Here is a 19,426-nt window from a genome sequence, read left to right as displayed (position 1 = left end):
GTTATGGTTAGTGTAAACTGTGGCTGTGAGCCTTCTGGTTTTGAAAATACAACAAATTATTGGTTTTATCTCAGGCCTCATGCTCTTTATGTTGAGGCATGATACCTTTCTGTGGGCAATTTTGTTTTTTGTTCACTGTTGACAACTAAAATGTGAATAGATGGGTTAATCAACAAAAACTATCAAACCACCATTTATGAAAGATATTCAACATAATTTATATATGTGAGCCAACATATTTGAATTGGAACTAACCCCTTTGGCAGGTAAATGATTTCCTTACATAAACTCAAAAATAAATCTTGTTCACAACACAGGCTTTGCCAAATCTCATCAGATTGGCTCTTTAAATCCCCTTGAAATGAGCATTAAATTGTAAAAAGCCAGAGCCCCACAATTATGCATGTTAAAGGAACTGAGATGTTATCGTCCAAAAACTGTGTTACAGGCAGAGATTCAACAATTGTTGCTGCCACTGATATCACTGCAACATTTTTAACTATGGTTTCCCAGTTCAGATGAATGAATTCAAATGCAGAAAAGTAGCTTAGAACCCTGCACATTTATCCAGCATGTTAACAATAACAGGAAACCATAAGCCATACCCAGTCTAAGTGCTAGACTGGATAATGAGATGTAAAATACTACAAATTCATTAGATAATGAAATCAATGCATTTCAAATCACAACACATACATACATATTAAGGAATCTTTTCATTTCCCTTTATATGCTAATTAGAGGTCTGTATTATGCGCAAGTAGTCACCAACTTACCCAAGGGAAGTGAGGAAGCCAAACACAAACATAGATAAACTACCAGCCCAGCTCTTTTCACGATTACAAGGAAGCTTAAAGCCCCCAAACCTTCTTCCCATGATATCAGCTATACCTGCAAGCAATTGAGAAATCATACTTTGCTTGAATGAAATTTAGAGAGTTCTATAAACTCTGAGACTCTGAACAATAGATCAGCTGAGAAATCTTAGTATTTGGTTTCAATGATATAACAAAAAAGGAGTTGTAGAATACAATACTTCTTTCAAGATACATAATTAAAGGAGATTTTTTGGGCACTGGTCTAACCAACACACCAAGAATGGACAGTAGGATTCCTCTTCCAGAGGCAAGGTGAGTTTTTCACCCTATCTATATATTTTAAAACTTGTGTACTTCCTTGGATTTCCACCTCAAGATAGTACCATCTTTCAGAATACAATATTCTCAATGTGCATGAAAATGAATCCCCAACTAAAAACCTAATCAGTCTTTGGGGAGAGAAATCCACTTGCATTTATCAAGCATTGTGAGCATGATTGTTTGTAATGAAGATGCCAATGTTTCCAGATATATAGCACCTGTGAAAATAGGTGTGTAACAAAACAAAGCAATCTTATGTGTGCAAATGCAGGGTACCTCGATTCAAGTTAGATGCATTGTTAATGTGATACAAAAAGCTTCATGGTTTTGACTTTTGAGAATGCAAAAGCTTCACAGAATGCATATTATTTGACATGCAAGAATCTCCATGGCTCTTCTGATGTGTTGCCTCTCCAAGTCTCCCATAGCGAGTAGAGAAAATAAAATTCAGCAATCTATGGTAAGGTAAGAACAATACCATCCCCTCCGCACATCATTGCCAAAGCAACCACTCCTATAGGTGACTCCCGCCAAAACAAAGTAGTGCAGAAAATTAGGACCAGGACATAATACATAGGCCCTCTTAATAGTTCCCTGCAAATCATTGGCATTTCCAAAGACTTTAAACAACTTCAATTTCACAAGAGCACACAAAATAATCTGATTATAGCAATATGTAATTTATTATTTTGGGTCGATTAAGGCTTAGGGATCAAATTTAGCCAATCATGAAAATACATGGGAGTGTGAAGGTAGTGAATCTCTTACCCAGGGTTGCCTTCTCGAGTAACAGCCTTCACTAACCCTTCATTGGTAGCATATGACAGTCCGTAAATCAGAAGTCTTGCACAATTAGCAAAAGGAACAATAGCAGCAATATAACGAGCATCTGCTGAAGAGCTGTGAATACAAATTCAAACCGATATGTTTATAAATGATAAAATTCAAGGATAATGAAGTAGATAACCAATCTATTTGAGAGCTTTTGGAATATAAATATTTACTTCCAAGGTCACATATAATTCATCACCCTGCTTTCCTGCAACGAAAATTGACACTAGGGCAGCAAGATCACTAAGCAAACTGTTTCATTAAAAAACAATAAGGTCAACCTGTTCCTCTGCCATGATGGCACTCATTGATCAGGGCCTTGTCAATTCTTGTCTTCTCTACAATTGCTGGCACTCCCCAGTCAAGTTGGCAAATGATGCAGAATTTTATCTTCTGAACTAATATTGTTTAAGCTTTTTAAAAAAATATATATTTATAGCAGATAAGCCATTAAAAAAGTGAAAATGGGGGCAAAGTGAAAATGGGGGCACCTATGGCCAACTACCACTCTGATCAGTACAACACCTGAGTACACACATAAGCATAACTACTGTCACCTGTGTACCATCATAATCAGACCATTTACATAATTGGGTCTATAAACCCCCAAGAAACTGACTACAACAGACCAAGATGCCATTGGACCAATTATTTAGGTAAAATTCTCCCTTAAGTGGGATCTGGCTCAGATAAAGTTGCATTCTTTGATGGCTGGACATTTGTTTGCATTTGGATTTTTATCGCATTTTATTTTTTTGTTAATGAATATTTTTAGTTTCAAATTTACTTGAAATTTTGAAATTAGATTCATATTAATGTCCACAAATGACTAAGTGCATACATTACAGACAAATTACCAAGGTTCAATCTCCCACAGGGTCACTCTCTACCATGTCAACAATGGAGAGCCTTTAATTTGATCGTTGGTGAAGTAGTGGGGCTTCTTGCTTGTGGAGCTTACAACCAAGTTTCAACAAATTAAGGGCTTGGCCCTTTGGTGAAATGGTGGGGCTTCTTGCTTGTAGTGCCAACAACCAAGGTTCAATTTCCCACCGGGTCGCTCTCTACCATGTCAACAATGAAGAGTTTTTACCTTGATCCTTGGTGAAATAGGGGGTCTTCTTGCCTTTAGAGCATAAAACCAAGGTTCAATAAGTTTTAGTTTTGGACAAACCAGAAAGCAGATCATAGGCAACAGTTGTGGTTTCCTGCAAACGACAATGAGGATCAAAGGGATTGGTTTGTAGGATGTGGCAGAGGTCGGAGAGGCACGAGTCTCCCATGGCGACCATCAGGTCAAGCTTGGGAGCTTCCAAAAAGGAGCTGAGGTTTTCTTCAAAGGATTCCAACTGGGGAGCTCTATCTAGAAGGGGTGAGGACAGAAACGAGTGGGGGTATTTCAGGATTTTTAGTGGGTTGAAGGACGGTTTCAAACCCTTGGAGAAGAAGGAATGGCAATTGAAGGATACTTTTTTACCAATGCATAAGGCAGCTGAGAAACCTGTGACAACAGATAATAGGGCTATTTCAGTGCACATTGAATGTGATGAATAGAGGGATTCTGTTTGTGACCTAAGAGAGAGGGGTTTCTTCATGAAAGGGGTACAGGATGGTCAACTTACCCTCAAATCCGGAAGTGGATAGATGATAACCAGGGAAAACATTTTTCCTTGAAATCCTTACCAAATAGATTTTTCCTGGTTATTAATAGCAATGCTAGGGAGAAACAATGGGTAATAAACAATGGCCCTTTCATGATGGGAGGAATAGGTTTATTTAATAAAGAGTGAGCTCCAAATTTTAATCCAAAGCAAGCCTTCGTTGAGAAGTCCCAATCTGGGTAAGCTTGTATAACTTTTTGCATTAGTGCCGGAATAAAGAGATCTTAAAAGCCATTTGTAATAAGTTTGGAAAATTCATCAAGGCAGATAAAACAATAGAGAAAAAAGATTTAAGCATGTATGCCACAATATGGATTGTTTGCAGACCACACCTGCCTCTTCCCCATGCGATTGAGATCCGAACTAGTGAACGCTATTGATGGCAGGAAATAGAGGTAGACGAAATAAAGAAGAAATGCGGTAAATGTAAAGAATGGGGTCAACAAGCAAAAGCGTGTCCGAGTGGTAAGATAGGTAAGGGTTTGGAGGTTGATAGAATGGAAACAAGAATCGCAAAGCTTACAAATAATCAAAGCAAGGAGGTGATGGAAGATGCTACTAAGGCAACAAAAGATCATCAGACAAGGGGTGAATAGGAAAGTAAGGATCTCGTGAATCACACAAAAGAACAAAGTCATGGGGGCAATGACGGGTTGATTTGGAGATGTTAATCATGGACTAGGGATGATGGAGAAAGAACAAGGTAGGAAAAGCGAGTGGAAAAAAGAGGGAGAGAACTAGATATAGAAGAACAGACCAAGAAACCTGAAGTGGAGGAAATGTTGGAGGGACATCCAATAGTTTTGGACTCCCCACATCAATTGCACTAAGATGGCAATAACGAGATGCGAGCTACCCTCACAGGAAAGATTTTTGTTGAAAAAAGTCAAGGCAGGGATGATACTTCAAAGTCTTTAGACTCTTCTCAGATAAATGTCTCAGATTGAGGAGGTTGTTATAGAGAACATTGTGTATACAGAGAAGAGCAATTTAATGGTCGATGTAGAGACATTGCTTGAGAATGAATGAAATATGGTCCATCCAAAGTCATTAAGGTCGGAGGGTGACAGAGTAATTGAAGAAATTTTAGTCAAAGGTGATTGGGCCTAACAGATGGCGAAGGCATCTTGGAGAACATAACAAGTAAAACGACAAGATCCAAAATTCAGAAGGCAAACATAGGGAGACAAAAATCTAGAGGAAGATGGTGCAACAGTTGTTGGAAAGTGTTGTGAACAAAAATGACCCAAGCAGACTTAGATCCGGGAGAGACTTGTTCTCTCCTAGGAAGCAAAACAGTACTAGCATGGAATGTCAGGGGCCGCAATGCGCCTAACAAAACACATCTGATCAAAAGATGTTTTGATCAGGCTAAACTGGATGTAGTTTGCTTACAAGAAACCAAATTAGATCAAGCGGTGGCATCAAGATTTTTGGGTGTTCATCAAAGGTGGTGGTTGGGTTGCTTTGTGAGCTCGGAAGGTGCCTTTGGTGGCTTGGAAATTCTATGGAATCCAAGAACAATAAAGGTGGAAGGTATTCCTCAAACTAGGTATTGGCAATTGGTCACAGTCAGATTGTTTCACTTGCAGATTTCAATTTTCTTGATTAATGTGTAAGACCTGAACAAAACCGATGAAAAGAAAGAGGCCCTAAATAGTATCTTAGTGGCTTTGAGTGGGTTAGATTTGGGGTCTGCAGTAATCAGAAGGGACTTCAATCCTACTTTGGGAATGTCTGAAAAGGTGGGAAGGGGATGATAAACAAAAATACAAATTGACTTTCAGAACTATGTAACTGGCAATGGGATGTGGGAAGTGAAGACAAAAAATGAGACATACTCTTGGACGAACAGGCAATTGGGTTTTCCAATATTGCTAAAGGGCTGGACTAAATGTTTTTAGCAGGTGATTGGGGTGGCCTTCCCTTGACTTTTGAAGCTGAGATTTTGCCTATTACTGGATCAAATCATTTTCTAGTGTGGTGTTATTATAAAAGTATTCGGTTCCAATAAGAAGCCCATTCAAAATGGAGAAAATGTGGTTTAGAGAAAGTGGCTTCTGAGATATGGTGGCAGAACACTTTGACGATTTATGGTAATATGGGTTTCCAAATTTTTTAAAGGTTGCAATATGTAAAACATAATTTAAAGAGGTGGAACAAAGAGCATTTTAAGGAATCTTTGCAGAAAAAGAAATTCAGAGGAACAATTATAAGCTTTATAATGTAAAGTGATTAAAGAAGGAATGGATTAAATAGACTTCTTGACAGAAAAATACTTGAAGCAGCAATATGGAAAGATTCTAATGTGAGAAGAGGTGTCAAAAATCTAGGGAGAATTGGCTTAAAGAAGGCAACCGAAACACATAAATTTACCATGGTCCAGTGAAGACAAGAAGATCAGTCAACAGAATCTGCTCGAACAAGCTGTCGGATGGGCAGTTGTCTTTGAATCGGAGGCCATCAACAAAGAAGCGATAATCTTTTTTTCTAACCTCTGGCTGGCAAATGAAGATATAAAAGAGGCAGATTATGATTAGGTTCTGGACATGATTCCTCCTTTAGTCTTGGAGGAGGGTAATAGAATGCTGCAAGAACCAATCCAAATAAAGGAATTGAAGTCTGTAGTTTTTTCTCTAGAGGGGGCAAAGCACCGGGCCTGGATGCCTTCCATGCATTCTTTTATCAAAAATTTTGGGATGTATTGAAGGATGATGTTTTAAGATTTGCTGAGGAGTCAAGATCAAAAGGCTTTGTATAGAAGGATTTTAATATCACTCTTGTTGTGTTGATTCCCAAAAAGAAGAAAGAAAACACCTTCAAGGAGTTCCGAGCCATTTATAAACTGAAGAAGATCTTGGACAAACTGATCTCACTGGAGCAAAGTGGATTTAAGCCCAACAGATCAATTGTGGAAGGCATTATTATGTGCATGATGCAATTCACTCACTTCAAGCAAGCAAGATAAAGATGTCTGTCAAGCTGGATATAGGAAAAGCGTATGACAGAGTTGATAGAAGATTTTGTTAGGATTAATGAGACAAAAATAACATTTACATGCAAATATAACCAATATCAGAAAATAATAAATCGCATAGAATAGAACACAAGACACAAAGATTTAATGTGGTTCACCCAATCCCTAGGTTATATCCACCAAATGACAAGTTCAATATTTATAATGCTAAGTTTCTAGAATAGATTGTGTAGAGATTTTTCATCAACGTTTCGAATCACACTACGTGATCCATCATCAGGAAGAGAGAGCAAGAGGTGTCCAATTATGGATCACGTAGTGTGATTCGAAACGTTGATGAAAAATCTCTACACAATCTATTCCAGAAACTTAGCATTATAAATCATGGATTGTGGAAATCTGATTGCATTAAGTTCAATATTGTTATTATCCAGTGATTACAACCTGATTATAATTTGTAATCCCTTACAACTCAATACTGCTGCAAGAAGCTACAATCTCATCATACATAATGAAATCCCTAATCCTAAGCCATTTTATACAAGTTTTTTGCCGCTTACAAAATTAGTAACCTAAGCCAAACCCTGTACTGCAACAAGGAGTGCACCTAGGCCTCTGCCCCAGGACCCCGCAAGGGGCGCTGCCCCCAAACCCCTGTAGTAAAACCTATGATGAAATTGCATCGAAAAAAGTCAAGAAAAATTAATCTTTGAGTTTGATTAGGCTCCACATCACAACAAATTTTTGTATAGAGTTTCAAAAAAGTTTGGTTTTCCAACAACTGGGTTGATTGGATAAAAGGAATGAAGATAGAATATCGAGCCTAAATACTGGTCAATGGTAGCCCACATGGCTTCTTCTCAACTTCAAGGGGGTTGCGACAAGGTGATCCAATTTCCCCATTCCTCTTCATCCTGATGATAGAAGTTTTGAGCAGAATGATCACTAAACAAAGAATCTAGGGTCAACGGAAAGGTGTGGAAATTACTAGAGGCATAGATCTTGTATATCATTCACAATTTGCAGATAATACGTTCCTAATAGGAAAGGCATCCATGAAAGAAGCAAGATTGATGAAGAGGGTCTTAGACAAATACAGTCAGGCATTTGGATAAAGCACCAATTGGCACAAATTTGATATATTCATTTTAAGCACATATGTGAATGCTCCAAAAGAAATTGCTATGGCTTTTGGAGAATGGATTGGGAAACTCTCAGGTAAGTTTCTTGATATACCATTATTTGCAAGTGCAGTCAACTCTTCAGTTTGGAAGCGTATGATTGGCGAATGTTTAGGAAAGATGGAAGGGTGCAAGAGACATTGGCTCACATTAATGTTAGTTGGGTTAGCTTGGACAATTGTTCGTCCATTTGCAATAATTAGAAATATTTGTTCTTCCTAGGTACTTTGGTTAGTGTGAAAACAATTATTTGTTTAATTTTTGGTTTCTTCAAGGACACCTTGCAACCAATTTATTATTGGTTGTTAGGTTGTTTTTAATCTCAATCGTCGATTGAGAATCAATGTAGGCCGTTAGCAAGAGCACAGTGATAGCATTGGGGGCTATCAGCGGGAGAAATTGGGAGGTTGTCAGAGTTCTACCAGTACGAGGCAAGGAATTTTTAATCTCTTGATTTGCTGAAGTTTAATAAAATCCCTCATCTGTAGAAATGATTTTCCCTAAGGGGTTTTGCAAGGATGACTTGTCCAAAAGTATTGTGTTATTATGTTGCAAACTTTCTTTATGTATTTCATTAGTGAAATCGCAATTGTGTTATTTTTCGATATTAAGTTGTGAATTAATTTTTAGCAGTTAAATAACCGTTTAAGATAGAAGATTAATAAGTACTAACTGCAATAGTAATTTTGACATGGTATCAAAGTAGTGTTGACGGTATAAAAGTTTTCCCTAGGAAAGAAATTAAGGGTTTATAAAACCTAGATTGATTTCTTTAAATTTATTATTGCTTTAATCTCTTGAGATGGCTTCAACTGGTTTGAGAGATTAGGGCAAATTGGACGGTGCCTCGAATTTGGGTGTCTGAAAGGTTAGACTTGTTATAAACAATAGTCCACCAAGATAACTGAGAGGGGGTGAATCAGTTATCCAATAATTAAAACATTTATTAATCTTAAGCAATCTTATCCATTCAACCAAAGTAAACAACTATAACAAGATGCACATAGACAATTACACCAGATATGTTAACTAGGGAAACCTTTGATCAGAGGGAAAACCTCGGTGGGAATGATGCCCACAAGACAATGTACTAATATAAATATTCCGTGTTAGAGGATGGACCCTATTAGGACTCTATTACAACATTTAGTACATAGAGTCCATGTTAGGAGACTTTGAATCCCTGTTAGGAGATGCCAACCCTATTAGGAGTTGTGCCAAACTTGTTAAAAGTTGTAGTACAATGTATGCAAGAAACATGCAATTTCAATTACAAGAAGAGCTCACTGCCCAAACAAGTAATTTACTGTTAAGTTCCTCTTTCCTCTGTTCTGTCAACCGAACCAATCACTGTCAAACCTTGTAGACCAAGTCACGAAACTCAGATCCAAGTATCCAACTTCAGATCACTCAATAAAACCTCAACAATAAAGTTTCCTTCACTTCCGCTCTACTCTGCTCAACTTCGCATTCCGCTCTTCGTGCTACTTATAATCATCTCATATCTTTCTTCTAAGATAAAGGAAAATCTCCTTCCTTTATACTGAATCCATAAAACAATTCCCTGAGTCGGTTGTTACACCTTCTCAATTAATTACTATAGGATCACATTAAGAACACGTTATGCTTAGCAATAACATTAATCTTCCACCTTGCAACTTGAATAACTTTCCATACGTGTAATATTATGACGAGCGAGCTTAATCACGTCATCATCAACATGTCTTCCTCACATCCTCAGCCTCAATTCTTAGAATAACAATTTTGCTAAGAGATATAACAAGTTTACCAGAACATGCCTCTATAAACTTTATCTCAGAACAAACATTACCAAAACTTGCATAACTTCTTCCAAACTTAACATTTCTTCACCCGACGTTAACTGCATATACTAGATACTTAGAAGTATCTCCCATAACCTTGGATTGAGAATACTCAACTAGCCATTCGTACCAACTTGATCTTTCCACTATTCTTCTGTTAGATACCACAGAAAACTACTATGTTGACATCAATGACAAATAGTCATGAATGTAACATATCATCATGATAATGATCTAGCCATGTATCTATAATACTCCCCCATAGGAATATAATCAGCATTCATGCTTCCAACAAGACTTTTTTTATTGTTGGAAGAGAATGGTATCAAGGATTATGTTACATGTGTTATAGTTGTACCTACAGATGCAACACAACTTACAACATACAAGAAGGATGATGCCAAGGTGAGGAGTATAATCCTTGATGGTGTTAAGAATCATATTGTTTCACATATCTCAAAGCTAGATACAACGAAAAAAATGTGGCACATTGTTTTGAATCTATATCAGAATGCTACCACTAACAAGAAGATGATTCTCAAAGAGAAGTTGATGAATACCCGAATGAACCAGGGAAAGACGTCACAAGCTACCTCACCAAGCTTAGACTTGTCAAGTACGAGTTAGCAATTGTTCGAGATAGCCCTAGTGATGACGAGCTAGTGAGAATAACCCTAAATGGGTTTACGAAGCAGTGAGGTGTCTTTGTTCAAGCTGTCAGTGGACGAGACACCTTATTGAGTTCGGATCGACTATGGAGTGATTTCACTTAAGAGGAGTTTAGACTTAGTCTTGTCAATGGGGCCAACAAGAGTTAGAAAAGTGAGGTGGACCAAGAGAACGTTGCCCTAACAGAAAAAGGGAAAGCAAAGAAGGGTCCTAGCAAAGAATCAAATTCACGTAGTGAGAAGAAGAAGGACATGTCTAAGATCAAGTGCTTTAGTTATCACGAATATGGTCGCTATGTCAGTGATTGTCCAAAAAGGAAGACGGGAAAGAAGCAAGTGATAGCTTTAGCAAGTGCGGAAGAACTCTCTAGTAGAATGGAAGATGAGTTTGCACTCATAGCTTGTATGATTAGATCAACCTCACAAGTGTGCTTGGTATATAGATAGTGGGGTGTCATTTCATATGACAAGAGTTAGAGAGTACTTATCCAATTATAAGGACGAGAACACCAGTATCCAAATCTCTATGGGAAACTTGTTCAAACTCAACCCAGTTGGGAAACGGATTATTCAATTTCAGAGAGAGAATGGAAAGATAATTCCACTTCATGATGTGTTGCATGTGCCAAGCTTAGGTATGAATCTGATTTTCGTATCTATCCTTTAGGATAAGGGGTATAATGTACTCTTTAGAGGGGCAGATGTGTTGATCAAGCACAAGGATTGGAAGTCACCATAACTATTGGAGTTAGGAGTGGTCACCTTTATAGGCTGCAGTTTGATACTCCTAAGAAACTCATGAGCGACAATAATCCTAGAGATCTTGGAGAGCTATGGCATGGGAGGATGGGCCATATTCATCATGGAGCACTTAAATTGCTTTGTGAGACAGTGACCGGTGTTCAAGAGGTGAGCATAGGGCATGATGATGTATGTAAGGGATGTGCGTGTTTGGGAAGATTGTGAAAGCATCTTTTCCAAGGAGTGATACCAGATATGAGGGTGTTCTTGATCTAGTACATTCAAATGTATGTGGACCAATGCGAACAAAATCTCTCATAGGATATGAGTACTATGTTACTTTTATTGATGATTTCTCTAGGAAGACCTGGACATACTTCTTGAAGACCAAGGATGAAGTTTTTAGTCGCTTCCAAGAGTTCAAAGCTCTTGTAGAGAACTCAACAAGAAGGAAGATAAAGGTTCTTCGGTTAGACAATGGAAGTGAGTACAAAGGAAACGTCTTCTAGGAGTTTTGTACTAGGGAAGGAATCAAGAGATAATGAATTGTTCCTTACAATCCACAACAGAATGAAGTTGTTAAGAGAAAGAACTGTTCTATATTGGAGGTAACAAGGGCTACGCTACATGACCATGACATGCCCCATTACTTATGGGCAGAGGTTTGTAGTACAACAATTTACATTCAGAACAGGGTTCCACACAAGGTGTTAGGGAAGATGACGCCAAAGGAAGCTTTTATAGGGAACAAGCCAAATGTTGGTCACTTCAGGATACTTGGGAGTTTGGCATATTGTCATATTCCAAATGATAAACATACAAAGTTAGATCATACTGCAAAGAGAGGGTACCTTGTTGGGTAAAATGAAATCTCAAAGGCATATAGGATTTTTATCCCCGAGACTAGAAGAATTATTGTCATACGTGATGTCAAGTTCATGGAGGACAAGACATTTAGAAGGTCCAAAGATTTGCGAGTGGATGATCGGAGTGAGTAGCTAACAAAAGCTCCAAGGCCAAGTCAAGGGCAGCAAAGCTCAATTACAATTACTAGTACAAGCACAAGTTCAAGTGGCGATGATTCACAGAATATGGAGCAACTGGCACAATAGGAAATACATCAAGAAGACATAGAGGTTGATATTTCATCCTCTGCAGTTGGTAGTAGAAACCATGAGGCTCGAGATACACACAGGGATACTTAGGAGTTTGTGGGAGCTCCTAGGAAGAGTACTAGATAGCGGAGCCAACCAACCAAGTTCAATTACTATGTGGCATTAGTTAGTCAATTGGTAGATAGTGAGCCTTCTAGTGATCAGGAAGCTACAAAGCATTAGGTATGGCAAGATGTTATGGTTGCGAAATATTCCTCAATAATGCAGAATGATGTGTGGGAGGTAGTGCCTAGACCAACAGATAGAGAAGTAATTAGATCACGCTGGATCTATAAGATAAAGCACGCTGAAGATGATAACATCGAGAAATACAAGGCAAGGTTTGTGGCAAAGGGGGGTTCTCTCAAAAGGTGGGAATATACTATGAGGAGACATTTGCTACTTTTATTAGAGCTGTGATCTCATTTGCAGCACAAATGGGATGGCAAATCCATAAAATGGATGTCAAGACAGCAATCCGTAGTGGTGAGTTGAAGGAGGAGGTATACAATGCAAACTAGAAGGCTTTGTAGCACACAACAAACAGACTCACATGTGCAAGTTGAAGAGAGCCTTGCACGGACTCAAGCAGGCTCCCAAAGTGTGGTATGAGTGCATTGATACATACTTCCAAGAAATGGGCTTTGTGAAGAGTGAAGTAGATGCTAACTTCTACTACTTGGTGGTTGGGGGTGAGGTTTTCATTCTTGTTCTTTATGTGGATGACCTGTTTCATATAGGTTCACTAGGCCTTATAGAAGATTGCAAGAGGGACCTTGCAGAAGAGTTCGAGATGAAAAATCTTAGTCTTATGCACTAGTTTCTAGGCATGGAGGTGTGGCAGATAGATGAAGGGATTTTCCTTGGTCAATGGAAATATTGCGTTGAAATCTTGAAAAGATTTGGGATGGAGGATTGCAAAGCCATGTCTACACCCATGATCACGAGTTGGAAGAAGGTAGATACGTCCAAGGAAAAGGATGTAGATCCCACCTTATATAGGCAGTTGATTGGTCTGCTTATGTATTTGGTCAACACCAGGCTAGATATTGCATTTGCAGTAAACTCTCTTAGTCAATTCATGGTTGAACCAAAGAGAATGCATTGGACAACGGCTAAGCATGTGTTGCATTACTTACATGGTACAAGTGAGTATGGGATCAGATATGTTCAAGGTTAGGAATTAGATTAATAGGCTATACAAACACAGATTGGCAAGTAGTACAACAGACAAAAGGAGCACTTCAGGGTGTTGTTTTGGTTTGGGATCAAGAGTTGTATCTTGGTTCAGCAGGAAGCAAAAGTTTGTGGCTCTAAGTTTAGCAAAAGAAGAATACATAGCAACTAGCATGGCGACATGTGAAGCTCTATGGCTGCGGAAGTTACTAGTAGCCTTGTTTGGTCAGAGAGCTGAGACTACTATGATACGCTGCGACAATCACAATTGCATCAAGTTGTCTAAGAATCCAGTGTTTCACGACAGGTCTAAAAATATGACAACAGATATCACTTCATCAAAGATTGTGTATAATGAGGGTTTGTTTAGCTATAGTAATACCTACAGAGGAGAAGGTAGCAAACATTCTGACTAAGGCATTGAGGAAGGCAAAATTCATTTTCTTTAGCGATAAGTTAGGTGTCATGTAGAACAACTTCCTCACTAAGAGGGAGTGTTAGTTGAGTTAGCTTAGATAATTGTTTGTCCATTTGCAATAATTAGAAAATATTTGTTTTTCCTACATACTTTGGTTAGTGTGAAAACAAATATTTGTTGAATTATTTGGCCTCTTTAGGGACACCTTGCAACCAATTTTGTTATTGGTTGTTAGGTTGTTTTTAATCTCAACCGTTGATTGAGAATCAATCTCGGTCGTTGGTTTTCCAACAGGAATAGTATAAAAGGGGGTCAAGGGGGGCATTTGGAGAACATTAGTTTGTGAAGTATTTGCAGTGTTAGCAATGGCGCAGTGATAGCATTGGGGATAGCAGTGGGAATATCAGCGAGAGAAATTGGGAGGTTGTCGGAGTTCTGCCTATAAGAGGCAAGGAATTTTGTATCTGTATCTCTTGATTTGCCTTAGTTTAAAAAAATTTCTCATCTGCAGAACTGGTTTTCCTTTAGGGGTTTTCCTAGGGACAATTTGTCCGAAAATATTGTGTCATTGCGTTGCAAAAAAATTTCCATATTTTATTTAAGTTGCAGCTGTGTTATTTTTTGATATTAAGCTGTGAATTAATTTTCGGCAGTTAAATAATCGTTTAAGATAGGAGATTAATAATCAGTGAGTACAATAGTAATTTCCATAATTAACTCATAGGATTTTGATGTTGAAGACAGTAATCTTGTGTCACTGTATTTTATGGCATGCCTGAAAATTCCAGCCAAGGTGAAAAGAATAATTGAGCAAAGAATGAGAGAGCAATTCTGGAATGGTAATCAGGATCAGGACAAAATCTCTCTCCTTGATTGGGATTAGATTTGCAAGCCTAAGAGTTGTGGAGGGGTGGGGATCAGGAACTGGAAATTGATGAATGAGGCAATGGGTACTAAGCTGGTGTAGCAAATGTACAAAAAGCCAAATCAGAGGTGGGTTTACATCTTGCAGGCAAAGTATTTAGAGGGTATACAATCTAACAGTTAAAGATGCACCAAGAGGTTTGGCACTATGGAACTTCATAATTAGCTGCATGCAAGTAATTACTAATCATTTGATGTGGCAGATTGGAAATGGGAATCAGGCAAATTTCTGATTGGAATCATGGGAAAGAAAAGAAGTATTGCAACAGGAAAACATACTGCAATACCTCATTCAAATTACAGTGCAAAGCTGGGGCTGTAGAGTATGTGATTTCATTGAGCTGGAGAACAGTGAGCTGGGGGATGATTGCAAATAGGAAAACCCGGAGCAGTTGGGCTTAAATGATGGTGAGCTGAATCAGCTCAAAGACATCCTTAAGCAACAGACTATTGCTTTAATTAATGATACATATGAAATAGTCTGGTGTAGGTCCAAGAGTGAAGTAAACTCAGTGAAAGTGGGATATATGTTGTTAGTGAATGAGGCTAGGCGTGAGAGACAGTCTGAGAGAGTATGCTAGAACAAACATTGAGGCTGGTGAATTCACCTAGCTTAAACATGGCAAAAATTTAACTGTGGATAGAATGAAAAGGATTGGGTTTATTGGACCTTTTAAAAGCTTCTTTTGCATTAAAGATGAGGAGATGTTAGATTATCTTCTCCTCAATTGCAATCTTTTGTGAAATATTGGAAATTCATTCTAAAACGGCTGGAATGGTATGGTCCATTACCAGAAATAGTTCGGGAATATATTACATCATGGTATTTCCAAAGGAGAAATCCACATTCTCAGCCATTTGGCAAGTGGCTCCATCCACAACATTATGGGAGATTTGGAAGGAGTGGAATAGAAGAGCTTTTCAGGGGAAGGAAGATGATATTTCTTGATTATTAAGGAGATTAGAAAGGGCAATTTCAGAATTGGTAAGTAATGCAGCTGCACAAATTAATGTAAGTAAGATTTTCTTCAATCAAAATGATGCTAGATTGCAGTCAAATTGGCCTATGATCAAATTTTGGTCAGTTAATGAGCCTTTGAAGGTTCAACCTCTTTTGGTCAAGGTAATGCAGGAATCTTGGAGACCTCCAGATAAAGGGTGGATTAAGATCAATTTTGATGGGGCCTCAAAGGGCAACAATCTGGGGCAGGCTATGTGGTGAGGGATGGTGAAGGAAATATACAGATGATAGAAGCAAAGAGGATTCCAGTAGGCACGAATAATGAAGTAGAGTCTGGCCGCTGTTCTTGCCAACAAAATGGTAAAGAAACTGGAGGTGAAGAAACTGCATTTGGAGGGGGACTCACATATCATTATCGATGGAATTATTAAAGGTGAATAAAGAACATGGCATTTGAATAAATAAAACCAAAGAATTAAGATGTTGTTAGGGGCAATCAAGGAATTCAAAGTCTTTCATGTTTTGCGGGAGGCAAATGATGTTGCAGACAAGCTACCAAATTTGGGGGTTCCACTATTAGATTAGACTGAGGTAGAATTCATAGAAAATTTTAGGGGAGTGCAAGTTGAATGAATATTAGTGGAATGTTTTGTATGGGTTGAATAAGTATTTAGGCATGTTAAGGAAGTATTGTTTTGAATACAGGGCTTTCAGTGGCAAATAATATGAGGGGGGCCTTTTAAATATGTTTATTGTGGTTAACCAAGCTGACCAAACCGAATGAAGGATGATGATGTCATCATCAATTAATCATACCAACGTCATGATGCGAGGTAGTGGTGAAATCACAAGATGTCTCCAGAACTTTCTGGAAAGTTTTCACTACATTTGTTTTGAGTTTAGGGCAATCATGCTGAAAGCGACTTTGGTGAGAAAAGAAAAGTAACAGAACAGAGAAGATGGAGGTGAACTTTTCTCTCAACTCACCAAATCAATTGCCAGTTTTCAATGGTGAAATTACAATTCGAAGGTTGCGAGGAGTTTCTAAATTTGACAATGACAGATTTTGGGGTTGTATTACACAGATGCTGGGTGAAGAGTATCTGAAAACAGACCTAAGGCCACGGATTAACCTCGACATTTTGTCTCTCTTTCTTGCATGGGCACTTCAATTGGATAGTCAAGAGGAGGCTCTGAAGGCAATGCGACTTTGTGTTAAGCTGGAGTGGGCGGGAGGTACAATCCCAACAGTGGGAAGAGTTGAGCTAGGTGTTGGGTTAGTTACATGGGCTGAGCCTTGGAGGGTTGTGGCGAGAGCATCAAAGAGACTTTCAGCCATTTCTCCTATGGAGTTGAACAAAACTAAAAGAGAAGTAGATTGAGGCAGAGCAGGGTAGCTGGGAAGAATTGCCCATGTACATGCAGAATGCGGAGGAAGATATGGAGCATTTGGAAACAGAGAGGGAAAGGAAGATGAAATCGACTCCGAGGAAATCAATTGCCAAGCTGAGGCCAAAGGAAGGAAAAGAGGTTGCAAATATGCTAGCAAGGAAAGGAAACAAGAGCCGATTTGACACTCCTGGTGGGCTGTTCGTTCCAAACAAATCAAGGTAAGCGATGAAAAAGTGGGCAGGGTGAGATGCCCTTGTTGAAAATTTTGTTTTTGAATACTGGAAGTTTATGGTCTGGTCTGGCCCAAATTTTGAGAGTGTAATGGCCGTGTTCTAGAAATATTTTGTAAATGCATAAGGTGTATAGCAGGAAGAGCAGCGTAGGGAAAATGGATATAGTGTGTCTGTAAGTCTCAGATAGCAGTGTTATGTTGGGTCAATACATGTGAGGCCCCTGATGTTTCAGAACGTAATCGACGATGAGGATAGATTTGTAGGATGGCCAAAAGTTTAACTCTGCCAACCCAAGCGGCACTTTATGTAACACCTAATTTTAATATTAATAAAAAATTCATATATTAACGATCAAGAAAAAGTTTTCACATGTTACACAAGCACAAGCCTAAAATTAACATCAAAAAATTTGCCTCCAAAAAGAGAAACTCCTATTGAACTAATCTAGATGTCAGAGGCTGTTTTTGAATAAGCTATGTTCCCAAGTTAAAATGCCTTCAAACCAAGCAAATCGAAGATAAGGATCCAGCATACCTGAAAAGAGGCCAAGACATCATGAACAGTAGTCCAGATGAGATGTGCACCAATTTCCGGCTTAGCTTCTGTTCTGATGGCACAAAAGTAAGTTCGTATTTACGGCAAGAATTAAACAACCAAGTCCAAAAACAACAAACAGAAAGAACCAAAGGATAACTTTCACCTGATCCAATACATTGGACTTGGTAAGAACATCAAAACCAGAGACTAAACCATAAGCCCCCAACATGACCAAGGTTGTACACCCCAAATCCCAGACTGTATTGTTGATTTGTACTCCACAGAGAATGTTTCTACTGCTTCCGATATCATAAAGTGCTCTTGTTCCAAACACCCTTTTGCATTTCAATGTCAAAATCATAGGTTTTGCAGGGCTAAGAAATTTGTGCCTAATTTTCCCAAGTTCGGATGTTGAAAATGTGGTGCAGGGCCTGGGAAATAATGTTGCTGACGCCATCGTGTCAATTGTCTCACAGGAAGTACATACATTGCAAATCCCTACTGCATTTTTTTGCGCTCAAGCGTATCTGATACAGCAACTGACTCGCAGCAACCATCGAGGAGCCCGCGATTGCTTGGTCCTTCCCCGTCTCTTTTGTAGATGGAATGAAAATCCACAGCACATTTAAGGATGTATTGATATTTTTTAATTTTAAGTGATAGAGATTTTACACAATTAAAATTAACAAATATCATTGCATGCTTTTATTAATTAAGTAAATATAGTTAAATAAAACTAATTTAGTGGTATTTTTCATTCATAAATGATTAGTAGAAAGGGTCTAGCTATGGTTATATTCTAATGATTGGTTGTCTCGTTGTTCACCCAATCTTCTAATCTTTTTATTTTAAATTAATAATTCATTAGAAAATCATTTGCAAATTATTTATTTATTTTTTGGGGAAAAAAAGTTAGCAATTAGATCAATTATACAAATTTATTTATCTCAAAATTCAATATTATTAGAATTTTAGTAAAAATTAAATAATTATTAAAACATTTGTGCAAAAGTATTAGATCAATGTTGCATACTTTTTGTTGTCTAAGCAAATAGGTATTGGTGCATAAAGAGTTGTGTTTCAAATTTGAAATGATCATTTTTTGACCCTTTGACACTAAGCCATAGTATGTGTTGAAACTACCCAGAAGCTACCACAATAACTATAAGAACTTAAGTAATAAGTATTGAAATTTGATGTGTAATTTAAGACATATAGATGCATGAAATTAGGTTGCAGCTTCCTGTACACTTCTCCTAATTTTAACAAAATAAAAAATGACAATTGTGCAAATTTTTTAGGTGGTTGTAGTGCATTTTTTGGGACATCTTTAAGTAGGTTGGGGTGACACTTCTAAATGACCATTTTTTAATGATTGTTTATATAACAATCTCTCTTCCCTACACAAAAGCCAATCAAGTCATGTATAAAGAAATTAAAAAATAATCCAAGTCTAATGTACTATTTATAATCCTACAATGTGTAAAGAAAATATTTATTTTTGTGGATTGTTATTGATAAAAAGCTTAAGATTTCATTGATACTTGTATTAATTTAATGAAAAATGATTGAAAAAAGTGATCATGAGGAAAATAATATTTGAGTGTAAT

At 37.9% G+C, this 19,426-nt stretch overlaps 1 protein-coding gene across 1 annotated transcript; it reads right to left on the bottom strand.

The window, feature by feature from the left end:
* Window positions 1-258: 258 nt before the first annotated feature.
* On the bottom strand, window positions 259-18,415 carry VTE5 (phytol kinase 1 VTE5). The gene is made up of 6 exons (XM_089817821.1): window positions 17,980-18,415; window positions 17,814-17,881; window positions 1,908-2,039; window positions 1,618-1,733; window positions 777-891; window positions 259-555 (listed from the first exon to the last, which is right to left on the bottom strand). Exons 1-6 carry the CDS (start codon window positions 18,271-18,273, stop codon window positions 369-371), a joined length of 912 nt encoding a protein of 303 aa, XP_089673947.1. The 5' UTR covers window positions 18,274-18,415; the 3' UTR covers window positions 259-368.
* Between the last annotated feature and the right edge of the window lie 1,011 nt (window positions 18,416-19,426).

Source organism: Cupressus sempervirens, chromosome 1 (genome assembly GCF_028749045.1).
Source record: "Cupressus sempervirens isolate cs-2001-9-10 chromosome 1, ASM2874904v1, whole genome shotgun sequence".
Classification (NCBI taxonomy): Eukaryota; Viridiplantae; Streptophyta; class Pinopsida; order Cupressales; family Cupressaceae; genus Cupressus; species Cupressus sempervirens.
The sequence above is the reverse complement of the archived record's forward strand: the minus strand, read 5'-3'. Positions and strand labels throughout refer to the sequence as shown.